Source organism: Anthonomus grandis, chromosome 1 (genome assembly GCF_022605725.1).
Source record: "Anthonomus grandis grandis chromosome 1, icAntGran1.3, whole genome shotgun sequence".
NCBI lineage: Eukaryota > Metazoa > Arthropoda > Insecta > Coleoptera > Curculionidae > Anthonomus > Anthonomus grandis.
In genome coordinates, this window is record NC_065546.1 from 5,981,666 (window position 1) to 5,996,838 (window position 15,173).

General features: G+C 33.0%; 1 protein-coding gene across 1 annotated transcript; it reads right to left on the bottom strand.

Moving 5' to 3' along the window:
- Positions 1-1,190: 1,190 nt before the first annotated feature.
- Positions 1,191-14,878, bottom strand: LOC126739384 (uncharacterized). The gene is made up of 6 exons (XM_050445044.1): positions 14,419-14,878; positions 13,574-13,722; positions 13,099-13,200; positions 12,946-13,041; positions 10,982-11,248; positions 1,191-1,411 (listed from the first exon to the last, which is right to left on the bottom strand). Exons 1-6 carry the CDS (start codon positions 14,702-14,704, stop codon positions 1,319-1,321), a joined length of 993 nt encoding a protein of 330 aa, XP_050301001.1. The 5' UTR covers positions 14,705-14,878; the 3' UTR covers positions 1,191-1,318.
- Positions 14,879-15,173: the final 295 nt, after the last annotated feature.

Sequence of the window (15,173 nt, forward strand, 5' to 3'; positions counted from 1 at the left end):
AATAAAATGTGTGATTTATAAATTGATTTTTTTTGTATATTTCGTAAATATTTTTATTGTAATATATGTAAATATGGTTAATAAATTAAAAGATCCTTATATTTATGTACCTTTCTATAAATATTTATGTACCTTTCTATTCTCTTATAAATGACAAGATATGTTTGGAGAGTTGCATTTTTTATTGGTTGGTATTAAAAAAATGAAATAAGAGCTTTTAAGAAATGTTTCTTGTTAATTTAATAAATATAGGTTATACCTACCAACCATACTTTTTCTAAAAATTTTTATCTAATAGATAATAGATAAAATCCAACATTATGTACTATTGCACAGATGTAAATAGCTCCGCACGCGGAGCTACATCTGTGCCTATTGTATTTGAGACCATACAGGACTTGTCCACTTAAAATTGGTAAAAACAGCCTGGTTTATCATTTTGTTACATGTAGAAAAATGGAAGACTCTAATGCTACTTCTGCATAAATAATGAGGCACTGTGCTCTCACCAAAAAGAAAATAGAGTATAGCAAAGTTAATTGATTTAATACTGCCTTTCTATTGTTTACTTATTTTATAGTTTAGGTTAGGGTTATGAAGTATTAAGTTACTTTGTTAGACTATTTTTTGTTTCATTTTCTTTTTTGTGATTTTTTATGAAATTTATAAAGATTTATTTTTGTATTTCCTGTAATTGAGTGACTGACCTGTTGGAAATATATGACTATTTATTTATAACAGAATTCGCACAACTTCCTGATTATAGTTGACTATTTGTTTGATCTAAATGTATGTATGTTGGTAACCTTAACTAATTTGTGACAATCTAAACTTAGAGTCAGACAACACCTTCATATTTCTTATGAGGCTTATTTGGTTGGTTTATCTTCCGCGCGAAAATCTGGAAAGATTTGGACTTGTAACCTGGAAATATAATATGCCTGTACATCTTTAATATCATTAAAATTAAGCACCTACGAGTAGCCCAAATAGGTTTTCTGAAAACTTCTAAATGTATGGTTAAAAAAAAACTAAGATCTGCGTCTGCATTAATTTATTTATTTTCTTCTTCAGTTGCATACTTTTTCTTAGTTTCATTATTTTTTACAGAGTGCAGCCCATAAAATGTATAAAAAAAATCAATTATTTTATAAAAACAATTACTAAAAATTGATTAAAACAATTACATGTATTAATTAGACTAAAACATTTTATTCACTCAGATTTTCTTATAATTCACAAAACTTGGAATCATCTAATCCAATTATTTATTGGTACATTTTACTTAAATTATAATTTGATACTATATAAAAAATACTTAGTCACTAAAGGCTCTATAGGTAGTGTAAGTGTTAGGACCCAATAACACTGGAAAATGGTATTTTGAACTAGAACCAGCGTCAAAAATAATCTGCAACAATAATAGAGAGTCAATCAAAAAAGAAATTCAAATCACATTAAGTGGTTTCGTTTTCATTATGCCGTACTAAATAAATTGCATTCGGTGTAGTAGATTTAAATACCATTTAGATCTTCGGACAAAAAAATTGGAATTTCAGATACTGAACTGAATTTTTTACGCGATAGTTTTTTCACAATGTTGCGAAACAGATAAATACTTTAGATATAAAGTCTCTTTCCGAGTCAGCTAACACACTTTGTTTGATTTTTTTTTAATAGCCAATGATTACATTTTGATTAAAACATTTTTATATATTTTAATTTTTTTTAACAACAGTCTAATGTGTAAATTGGATGACAGTCAACTGGACATTGCGCACTATCAATGGAAAAGTAACATATTTAAAAAAAAATCGAAACTGAGATTTTTATTGAGTTTGCTCGAAAAGACGAATTTACTAAATGAAAAAGTAACACATCCGAAAAAAGGGCGGGAAATATTTAAAAATGTAATAAAACTAATTTTAACATAAAACTATAGCAAAAAATTTCCAATGTAAAAGTAACATATTAAAGTATACTGCCCATAAAATCAAGAATGTTTGACAGATAAAATAATGGAATACTAACACATCTAAAAATATAACACTATTAACCTGTAATAACTAATTTTTCCTATTAAATTTAAAGTGTTAAATTAACGCAAAACAAAATATATCACTTTTACATTAAACATCTATTCTCATAAAGTTAATAAATTAAAGAAAAACACTAACATAACATCAAATATGTTAGTATATCTTCAACAGCTTACTGAGAAAATTCAAATACAATAACGCCACAACGCAAAAAAACGTTGATATTTTATTAGCCGCGCGTCGGTTTTTGGCGCGTAAAATCTTGATAAAACCAGTTTATTTTGGAATGTGTTCCTATTGCACTCAAAAGCTGGTGACATTCTAGGAGAGATTTATCACATTTTAGAAGAGGCATTATCTTGTGTTTTAATTTTGGGTAATTTGTGCAATTAATATTGAAATCATGTTAAGATGTTTGATAATTTGGAGAAAAAACCAGGGGTAAGTTAGTAAGTTATTTTGTAAATAAATTCTTTTTTTTTGTTTTGATTTTTTTTAATGTACTGTTAGTGCTTTTTCACACACGACCAACCATCAGCACTGATGGTACGCGCTGGCCATTGATTTAAATGGTGGCTTTCACATGCGCGCGTATCATGGGTCGCGTTTGTTTGTATCGATTTGCATTGTTATGGAAAAAATGATCGGTTCGACCGACCATCAGTGCTGATAATATAAAGTTTTTTTTAGTGTAATAAATATTATTATTATTGTTACGTACGAAACCCATAGGCATATTTACATAAATATAATAATTATTATGGTAATTTTGTTTTAAAAGATCTGTTTTTTCTTCTTCTTTTTTAATTCCAAGGGATACGTGTTCTGCTTACTTCCACCCAATTTCTTCAAGCTTAAACGTCATTAGTATTTATAATTTTCGAGAAACTAATAGCGATTTATATTGGCCAAGTCAGTGCGTTTAAGTGTATTTGTATCTTTTTTTATGACATAGCACTAACCTGAAAAAAAATACATTTGGTGCGCACTACCCTTGCCAATGGAAATCGCTATAAGGTAAACAAAATTCTAAAAGTGTGTTATGTATTTTAAATATTTTTAGACTGAAAAGTTATCACTAGATTTTATAGACGACATTGGTACTGAAATAGCATTAGCAAAGAATGGTACATCAGACCAAATAGAACAGGACTGTAATACTTCTTTTAATTCTATAAACGACGAATCTTCATTTTTTTGTGGTAAGCTTATAGGTTTTAATATTATTTAATATAAAATTATATTAATAATTTTAGAAACCACAAGAGTTAATTCCACAAGTTTTCACAACAGAAATCATGGTATGCACCAACTCTAAATAAAATATGCAATGTAGATTATTAGATTGTATCTTTTTTAGGTGGATTCATCTGATACAGCCAATAATTTTCAGTTTGTTGATTTAAATGAAGCTACTATAATGTGAGCTCCTGTTGTTATATCAATGGCTGAATATGAACCTACAAATTGTAATATACAAAGCAAACAATGTGCTGCATTGTCACCACTAATATGCAATTACAGTGATGATGGGTTAATTCCAGTCAGTGACCCCGCCCATCCCATTGCTGATCATGCAGAAATTAATCCCCAAATACCTTTGAAAGATAAGGATGCCTTAGTTAAAGATCCTGATTATAATACAGAGGAAGAGTTTGAATCAGAAGATAGTTTGGAACAAGAACACACTCTTTTAAATAATAATGATAGAGGGGTTGGAAATTCTAGAAAGAGAAAAGCGACAGAAAAATTTAGAAAGAGAAAGCGAAGTAAAGAAAATTGGCCCCGCTTCATAAGAAGTCAAAAACGAAATTTAGGTGAAAGCTACTTAACATCTAAAAAAAAAAAGAAGTCCCAGCACGTTCCCTACAAACTACATGTACTGAGAAATGTAAACAAAAATGCATTTATCAAAAATATCGGAAAATTTAAGAAAGGAAATTCTTACATCCTTTTGGGAGTTGGGCGACATAACTCGACAAAGGCAATTTATTTGTGCTAATACAGATCCAATTAAACCTAAATACCAGTATTTAAAGGAAAATAGTCAAAGAAAGAACTGCACACAAGCCTATTATTTTGACATCAACAATGAAAAAATTCGAGTTTGCAAGAAGTTTTTTATAAGCACTTTAAACATTGGTGATACTACCATTCGAACGGCTCTTAAAAAAACCAGTGATAAAAAAATTGTTAGTAGTGATCTACGTGGTAAACACGGGAATCATAAAAAACTGGACCCTGCATTAAAAGCCGGCGTAAGAAAACATATTGGGTCATTGCTCACAGTAGAATCTCATTATTTGCGACAACAAACAACAAGAACCTTTATAGAAGGAAGTCTAACACTTGCGACGCTATACCGTGACTATAAACGTGAATGTGAAGAGGCAAACAAACCTTTTGTCAAGCCGTGCATTTATGAACAAATCTTTAACTTTGAATACAATATTGGATGGCACCAACCAAAAAAAGACCAATGCAGTACCTGCGAAAGGTATGCCAATTATTCTTCTGAAGAAAAAGTTCAGCTTCAAAGTGAATACGACAAACACGTTGATGACAAAAATAAAGCTCGACAAGAAAAAGAGATTGGTGTGTCAAATGCCTTACAAGATTCAACTAAAGTTGTAGCTGTCTATGATTTACAGTCCGTCCCTACCACACCTTGCTCACAAGTCTCAGACTTTTATTACAAAAGTAAATTGGCAACATACAATTTCACAATTTTTAATATTGGTAGCAAAGAGGGTTCATGCTACGTTTGGTCAGAGAATATTGCAAAGCGCGGTGCAAATGAAATTGGAAGTTGTATTCTGCAATTCCTAGAAAGAAACCGGGCAGAATAAAAATAAGTACATTGCTAGTTTGTATTTATATGCAACCACTTTCCTCGAAATTTAATCAATAACGCATAAATTTCTGGTAACAGGTCATACACAAAATGAAGGCGATAGTATGCACTCATGCATTGAAAAAGAAAAAAAACGTTTGTTAAAAGGTGGACCTATTTTTATCCCTTCTCAGTGGATTCCTTTGATTCAAGGTGCAAAAAAAAAAGGGGAAAACCCTATTATGTAAAAGAAATGGATCAATCTGAAATGTTTGAGCTTCAAAAATTATCTACTGATATAGGTTTAAATTTTAGCACTGATACTGATAAAATAAAGGTTAAGTGGACCGATATAAAGGTAATTATGACAAATAAGAGTAAGCCTGATAGTTTGTTCTTTAAATACGAATATGGAGATGATGTTCCGTACAGCGAAATACAAGTTCGAAATAACGTTTCTTTAAGATCAAGCAAACGAAAAACTAAAATTGACAGAAAATTTAGTGGCAAATTGTCGCCAGCTTAAAAAAACTTAATTCCTAAGCCCTACCATACTTTTTTTATGAATTTACTTGGTGAGTAAAAATTTATATTTTGTATTTTTTTCGCAAAGGGATGTTCTGTATTACTTTCTAAAATGTTATTTGTATTACCTTGAATAAAAATTTTGTTTATTTAATTTTTTTTTTATTTTTGACAATTTGCCCTTTTTATGTTAGTTTTTTTAGGTTATACATAATTATTGCCTAGTAAAACAGCAGCACATCTCAAAAAAATCTGTACTTACTCCAACTTTATTTAAAATTCTAAATAATCTGTTTAACGTAATACCTACCTTTTTGAACATTTATTTTGAGTATAAATATTAAAATCTAGCAAAATAAGATTTATTGTTTTCAATAGATGTTAAGCATATTTAATCCGTTTCCAAAATTTTAAATTGCAATATCTCAAAACTCGAAGTTTTAAGATACGTTACTTTTACATTGAGGGTGATTGGTGAAAAATAAATAATACTGAACTGAAATAAATCGGACTAAAGTGTGTGAAAATGCCAGAGCTGGTGGATTTAAAAGTTGCTGAGCTAAAAGGGGAGCTGGAGGTCGCATTACTTAACGAAGGCGATATCGGTCAAATGTTGCAAAGTGTGGAAGTGAAGTTGCAAGAAAATTCTGCAAAACTGGAAAAAAACTGTGAGCGAGTTATGCCAGATTGAAAGAAAAATTTTGGAAAATAATGTCAAATTAAAAGGTGAGCTTGGGGAGAGGCTAAAAAAGAATTCTTCCAGGTTGGAAGAAAAGATTTTAGAAAACAAGAAGAAATTCTTTTATTGATGGAAAACAGGATCCAGGAAGTTCGAAACAGAATCGCAACATTGAACGTCAACATTTTCGATAAGCTACCCTGTAGACCTTCAGCACTGGACCACAAGAACGAAGTTTGTTTAATTGATACTACATCATGGAATATTTATTAGCAGCAATTGGAAGCAGCTGCAAAAGCAAACGGTTGCTTACCGAGGGAGAAGGCGACTGCCCTTAGATTAAATCTGAAAGGGGATGCTGCTGCCATCCTGCAAAGAATTTCTCCCGAAGAGCAAGAAGTCTAAGACCACCTAGTGATGCATTTGAACTCACACCTGGAACATGTCTACCACATGCTGTTGAAAAATCGGTGCCAAGTCTCGCACAAAAGCGATTGGGGAATGTAGCTACAAGGAACGAATGTTGGAGCGTTGGAAATGCAGCGGAGCAGTCACATAAAAAGACATTTTCCAGAAGGCGTTAGTTCCACTCCCGACAATACGGAAAAGTAAAAAAGATCGATGCAAAAGGCCGAACGTCGACCTGTATTCCGCAAGTTCCAGTCAATACCGCCCAGGTCTCCTCATATGAAACTAAAGGAAAAAACTAAAGGAAGAATGTTTTCGTCGATACGCCCATGGAACCTTCCACACTGTGGTGCTGGATATAGGTGCGACAAACACAATTCAAAGTGGCGTCTGAGAATCAAAGTGGCACAGCGACGGGAGATAGAGAAAATGTTTATGATGAAACAAACGTCACATTCACCATAAGAAAAGCAGTATTTGAGCATTCTGTGATAGTGGCTGAAATTGAGGATCATCGGAATGGGCATAATGGACACTTAGGGCTTCGAGTTAAGCGTTAAGCAGGGAGGACTAAAGATAGACGAAGAAAGTTGTTTTACATCGTTAAATGTAGGATCGAGTCCTACTTCCGGGAGAAACTGATAACAAAACGAAGCGAGATCGTTGTGGAGGGCGAGACCACAGATGGTAAAATAGTCATATTTCAAACTGCAATGCATGACGAGGCTGTTGGTCCAGGGATAACAATCGGAAAAACCCTTGTATGTGTTGGAAGGAGTATCCTGTGTGGTAACTAAAGTCAATAATTATTTTGTGTTATTAAAGAAGAGTTCTATTGTTGCTCTACAGTTTCAGCAATACTTCAATAAGTTGCGAATGTAAAACAACCGGGAATTCACTTCGAAAGAATTAGAAAAGCTGGTTTCTTTGTCAGGCAGCGGTCTAAGGTCCGACCAAAAAAGGTTGCTGAGGCATTTGGTTCACAGATATCTCGAATTGTTTTTGATCCTGAGAAGTAACGAAGGACCAACATAGTTCAGCAAAAAAAAAACAATACAGAAATGCACTTCCCACCCGGCAGACAGCTTGAAGAGTACCACTGGTCAAGCAAGGCGTCATAGAGCCATCTATGACTTCATGGTCTTCACCAGTGGTACTGAAAGACGACTTGACCACATTCTGCGTAAATTACTGACATCTTAATAGCGTAACTAAAAAGGACAGCTATTCTCTCTTCGCAATGATGACACCTTGGATACCTTGGCTGGATCGAAGATTTTTCCACATTGAAAAGTAGACACTAGCAGGATGAGTTGGCCGCTGAAGATCGGGAAAAGACGACTTTTACGGTGGGGGCTGGATAATGAAAATTTATCGTGATGCCATTTGGACTTTTCAATGGTCCTAACACTTTTGAACGGCTGACTGTACTGGAAGATTTGTCTGGTTTACCTTGATGACATTATTGTGATAAGAAAATCGTTCGAAGATCACATAAAAAGTATAGAAGCGTTGAGGTTCTTGATTATGACGATAGCAATGTGGTCCTAGAAGCCGTGCTGTCCCCCAGGATGGCCAAAAAAAAAGTCATTAGCTTTTTTATTAGAACGCGGACCAAACCAGAACACAGCTATTGCGTCACCCGCCGGGAGTTGCTAGCTGTTACCAAAGAGATGGATCACTTGTACAGGTAACTCTATGAAAGCAAGTTTCTGCTGCGAACTGATTATGCATCTTTGAAATAGCGCCTTCAGTTTAAAAATCCGGAGGGTGAAGAAGCAAAATGAATCGAAATGCTACGGGAGTTGGACGTCAACACTAAATACCGATCAAGTGTCAAGTCATATTAGACAATGGAACTCCTTAGTTTTTGGAAGATATACTCCTGCGGCGGAAAATTGTTGACCACGACGGCAAAGAAGAAAAAAGACAAATCGTTACGCCAGTTCAATAGCCAGGCAGGCGTTAGGGACTAGTGCAAGAAATGCGTTGTTGTGCGTCAACCAATTAACCCCAGAGAAAGCAGAAGGCTTTAAGGCATCAGTTCAACGTGGGAAGTCCATTTGAAAGCATTGCTATTGACCATGCTTACTTCAGCAAATGGGTTGAGGCATACCCTTTACCAAACCAGAAGGCCCCACTGTCGGCGACGCTTCAATAAAAGAATATATCTGCCGATTTGGTGTACCTTTGGAGCTACATTCAGACCAAGGACGAATTTCGAGAAAAAATTCTCAATTTTACGAGGAATCCTGTATTGCACCCGCAGTCAGATGGCATAGTGAAATAAATTAATGGAACAATTAATCGGTATTTGCTCAAAGTCGTATCTAGCCATCAAAGAGATTGGGATAGGTTTCTTCATTTATTCCTGGTGGTTTACCGATCGGCCATCCATAAAAGCACAGGAGAGTCCCCAGCTCGAATAGTGATAAGAAGAACACTTCGTCTCCCATGAGATCTGAATTTTGGTTGCCCGCCAGGAACCGATGTTGCCGGGGAGGACTACGGCAGTGAGTTGCGTAGAAGACATCCATATGTCATTGATAGTCAAGTACGTATTTCGATTTAAAATGCCAGCGACAGGATGTAGGATTCGTATGTCAATGCCGAAGACCAGGTTAGGCTTTATGAAACAAACATCAGTCAAACACCCGGGGATGGGCCGGCCGTACAAAGTACTGGAAATCATCAACGATGTTCTTCATAGTATACTGAAGACGGCGAGGGGTAGCCATTCATTATATCAACCACTTCATCTTGTAGTATGTTAAGAACAATTAGCATATACCAATCCAATCAAAAGGATTGCAACTTGTCTTCTCTTTACCGGATTTCCTTTTTAAAAAAAAAACTTGTTTATTTTATGAAAGACAAAATGCCAAACTGAGCCATGGTAGAAAGATATTCAAAATTTGCATTATTATTTACATCTAAAATATTTATTTTGGTGTCACCAATTATTTCAATATCAGGCAAATTTTTAAATTTATTTATATAAAGTTGTAAATCAGGGATGAAATCAGTTTTAAAAATAAGTGGAAGTTTGTAAATTGTTGTTATGCCTCATTTTTCTTGAAATGTTTCACTAAGAATAAAAACATCAACAAAGTGCAAATGATAAGCTCCCAACATTTTTCACAAAGTTGTCGAAATTTTTCTTATATTAGATATATTTACATGAATGTAAGTTATACTAAGTTGTCCAGATCTAAGATTTAAATTTCTAAATAAAAAAGTCCTATTAACCAGTCATTCATTTTACCCATCAACATTATCGATTTCTTCATCATATCTGTACGCCTCCAGACAAGTTTGTTATGATAATTACTGGATGGACAGTCCTTGTCTGACGAAGAAAGCTTCCTGGCGTACTGGGTATTAAATTTCATCTTGGCTGTTATGCAGTTAATAACTTTTTCTTTGGATTGCTACATGTTCACACGTTTTCCAGAATATTCTGAACAGATTAGTTCGTTATTACATTTACTTTGGGAGTAGTAGTATCCCTGTCACGTAAAACATCTAGTTACATTTAGATCCTTGTAAACAGGATAACGTTGATAATTTTGATGATTTTTTCCAATTCTTAATAACTTTTTGAACATATTAGTCTAAAAGAATATTTGCGTAATTGTATTTTATTTCGTTCACATAGGTACATAACTCTAAATGTGTCATCAGTGCTAATCTACGAGTTCTCTTTCCTAATACAGGTTTCTTTATCATTAGAATATTGATTCCCGCTTTCTCCAATGAACTTGATTTTTCGTGCTGTTTTTGTTGGAACTTTTACTGTGTAAGTTGGCTTCAGTTCGTTCACGGCTGTGTTTTTAAAATGCTCAATTTCTGGTTTGGTTGGACAATAGTGATAGTGCCCTCCTTGGTGTTTCTTAAGTCCCTATTCCAACTTTTATCTTGCTAGGATCCACTTTTCTCGTTATTTCTCCAATTGCACAGTCAGAACTTACTACTTCTGGGGGTTTTATTATTAACATATAACCCTGAATGCTGTTGGGTGTCTTAGTATCGTCGACTTTCTTCTGAATTTCTGAATTAATTGCCTGGCTACATTATTGTTGACTCCCTGACAAACTTTTGAGTTAATATATCTCCTTTTTTACGTCTAAAACTTCATTGAAGCATCAATTACAATTCGGGTGTTCTTGTACACACGACTGTTCTGTATCTCCTTCCTCTGCAGGCCAGTTTTCCAGTTCAATGACATCTTCCTCACTGGAACTCATTTTTCAGCCCATCTCTATGGTAGGTAGGTATTTTAAATTGTCTGAGAATGACCCAAGAAAACCAAAATATTTTAGTAAAGCAAAAAAACAGTCCGGTTAGGGAGGGAAGACTTTTGTTCACAAATGAAAATGCCAATCTTTTTGTCAAGAGTAATGCATTTTTATGAATTCACTCATCATCATCATCAGACTCTAGGTACTCATCATCTCATATATAGCTTGTAAACATCAGACCTATGTACTATCTTACCTCTATAAAAGGAAACACAGATTCGACGTTCTTAGACTCGAAATATCTATCGACGTCAAGATGCAATTTATAGCGGCCGGGGGTAAACTTCCGGTTGTTAAAGAAATCGGAGCATCGGCCCATAGCATCCGTCAAGCGTTCGTCTATAAAAGTCCATCGGCCCTCGACCAATTTGTACAGACTAACGGCCAGTCCAGACACGGAACCGCCCCTACTTGAATCCGTTACCGTTGTTGATATTTGGCTGGGAACAGTTGGTTCACTAACCTAAATGGAAAAAAAAGTATTTTGGCATATTTACCATTACTACTCAAAACCATGGTCATAATAAAATTTTAATATACAAATGTATTATACACGATTACATTTCAATTTAAGTATTTTTTTAACTTTTTAAGCATTTTTTACTAAAACAACCTGTCATAAATTCCAGTTTTATTTTAAAGTATCTTCGCGGGATGGCGCTACTCATAGTACATTTGTAGATTTTGTGGTCACCAGACGAGAGATCCTATACTCTTAAACACCAAAATAATACACTCGTTAACGGGTAACAATACTTTATTGTACCAATCGTACAAGAAAACGGCTATATAGCTTAGACACGTGGAAGTCAACGACTTTTACAACCAGTCTCTGTCACGACTCAGATGCAACCTAATCCGCCATAATGGATCGAATACATCCTGACAATTGACAGCCTCCCCTCCACTCTCGGAGTGAGTGAGAGGGCGATACAAGTCTCCACACATTTAATCAGATTAAAATATTCCACAAAAACGGTCAGAAAGGTGTCAGATATATTTCTCTCTTATGTGTAAGGGCTAGGCTCTCAAGATAGATTGTATTTTATTTTTTGGGTCATATATAATGCAAAAGATATAGGAAAAAAACACATGTCTTTACATTAAGATTAACATAAAAGAAAGCAGAAGAATATAAAAAGACAAAACAAAAAATTAAAATAACAAGTAGGTTAAAAGTGCCGTGTGTTAATTGTGGATGAAGACTAGGAATGAATGAACGCATGACTAAGATGAAAATAATGTAACAGCTGTCAGGTGTTCGTCATTCTTGAATCACTGCGGGGACGAAAGCGATAACAAACTCAACACAAGTATTGACCTTACGACATCTCTGGAGACACGTGGATGTTTAGCGAAGCTCCGAAAAAGTGGTCTACGTCCACTGGGAAGCCAGTTCAACTCGAAATATTGTCGCGATTTTTAATTAAATAAAAAATGACTTTTATTAAAACAAAAATCTACATAAAGAATAAATTATCTTTTATTAATAATTAAATCATTTAATCATAAATTAAATTAATTAAATCTCTTAATAAACGCTTTTTTATTGAATTGGGAGAAAACGTATTATTTAGCATCTTTAATAAGAAACAAGAAAAGTGCCTAAGGTCCTTATATAAGTGTGAAATATGATCAAATTTGCGCAAACCACAGATAAACCTCAAGCAAGCATTCTTCACCTTTTGTATGCGATTCTTGCTCTCCAAATCCAAAGAAAAATCATAAATGTAGTCACAGTATGTAAAATTAGATAACACAAGAGTTTCATATAAGCTTTTTTTAAGGGGTTTACTTAATATGTGAATATTAGTGTATAAAATTTTCAAAGAAAAAAATTATTTTTGTATAAGTTTTCTTAATTGTTCTTGAAATCTTAGTTGAATATCAATAACAACCCCCAAGTCTTTAGTACTATTGATAAATGTTAATTTCGAATTATTTTTTAAATATATTCAAATTATTCTTTAAAAATTCTCAATTTTTTTTGTTACCAAAAACCATAACATTAGATTTTTCCAGATTAAGCTTTAAATTGTGATCCTCAGAAAATTGAAATGTGTGCTATGATATTTTTGCTATAAGACTTTGAAAAACTTGATGAGTTGATAATATTATAATTTTTTAATTCTAAATTTGTATTAAAGAAATATAACTTACGCATTCTTCTTCGGCTGGCACAGTCTCATATTCACACTCCTCAGAATCAATATTATCTTGCAACAAAGCATGTTCCTCATCATCTTTAAGGCCTTCCTAAACATTGTAGTAGAATAAGATTTGTTTTAATGAAAATTAATGATAAAAAAATACCTGAGTCATGTAAGCATTCTCTGATTTGTCATCATTAACATCTTCATTCTCAGGAACTAGCACACCCTCCAAAGAAATTGGAGTCATAGAATTATAATTTTGCTGGAAAAATATTTAATTTATATAGAGCAGGATTTTTTAATGCATTTCATCACATTTTTGTTTCAGTTTTCTAACCTAAAACTTCTTTGAATTGGGGCAGTTCTAATATTTAAATATAAATTATGTTAATAATTTAATTCAGTTGTTTTCAAAAAACTTGTGTAAAAAATTATTTTATATCATATATGTTACAACTAATTTATATAGAAATCTTCAGCTTGCAAGGTTATGCATGCAGATTAAGAATATCCTAATTAAAAACTATAATAAGTGAGACCTTAGTTGGAATTAATTAACCAAACAACATTTTTACTTTCTGGTTTTTTTAACAGTTGTTTTAATGTGGATATATAAAACTATCTACATTGCTTACCTCTTTCTCTGATGTTTGGTAATGTGCAGCTTTTTGATGTCTTATAGTGCATGTATGCTTTAACAGGCTTAACCTATGGGCATGTAGTGTTTTTCTACAGAAAGTGCAGTATGCTCTTGTTGGCTGACCTTTAACACCCTTTAACCAACCTTTAATTAAAAAAAAAATTAAAATTAAACAGTGCTTTTACCTAGAGGCAAACCGTAAGTTTTACATAAATTTGAAGTTTTTTTTAAATATTTGGGTGTTCCCTAAACCTTGTATAATAAAAAGTAATTTAATAATAATAACTTGTTTTGTTGACCTACTTTAAAAAAATTATTTCCCACTTTATTTTCGGTTTACTGCATTAAAAACTTCCACATATTCACATTAATTATACTGTATTGTTTATATTATATGTACCATTTATACTATACAATTTAGATTATACTATTTATACTTGTAGTACTAAATATGTTAGCAGTTCTGCATGGTTCCTGGCTTACTTGTTTTTGTTAATATTAATTAATTTCAAGGGTTTTTTCACAATAGGTCTTACATTTAAATGAATCTATTGCTATTGGTTGTCTAATCTTGCTAGAATCCTATTTTGTTCATATGTCAATATTAATTTGTTATTGTTATTTAATTATTATGGCAGAATAAATGTTTGAATTTGAAATACTTATTCTCCAAATATTAAGGAAATAATGATCAAAATGGAGGTTACATTATTGACTGAGATCCCAAACATGAGAGGCAAGTACCCTCGCCTCTTGTGTCTAATTATCTCATTCTATTAACATAAACTATGGGGTGGAGATCCTGTTAGGGGTAAAATATACTTATTTTAATGATCTTACCTTTAAAATCTGGCATATTTTCCCAGGCACGTCTATATGTTTGCTTATAATATTTCCCTCTATGACCCCCTGCTTCAAAACAGTCACTTTCCAAACTTTTCGGTGAACTAATTTGCACTATTCTGGTTCCATCCACTAATTCTTTATCCAAATTTATGAACTGAAGTGGAATTACATTTAAGTTATCTCCTTCCTCAAGTTTATTAATCTCTTCTGTTTCCAGAGTTTCACATTGCTCCTCGTAATTTTCCGGTTCCAATGGCAGTTCCATATTCTTTTGGGCCATGGCTTTAGTGAAAATTTATCTTCGGTAATAATTTGATGTTTATCTTAATGATTTAATTTTTTTAGCACAATCTTTAGGAATGAATAATATAAATTAGTAAAAATGAGAGTCCTAAATGTTAACCAGAAATACATGATATTCCTTATTCATCATGACATCATATCATAACAAAGGTAAAAATATTATCTTATCATAAAATGTCATTTTATGATTATTTGCTACTAAAGGTATTTTTACATGAGAGCTTTAGGATGGTACCTTTGATTTAAAGCGTAATAATTGAGTGCTTAAAGCCTTGTACTGAGTACTTGTAAAAATAACTTATTTTATGATGATAACATAATAAACATTCTAGCACAGTAAATCTGTCAAAAAAAATGCCGTTTTGACGAAAAAATACCTCCAAGCATTTTTGTGCGGAAATCGTTAAAATCGCATTCAAAAAGTTGACTTATTATGGGGTCGAGTA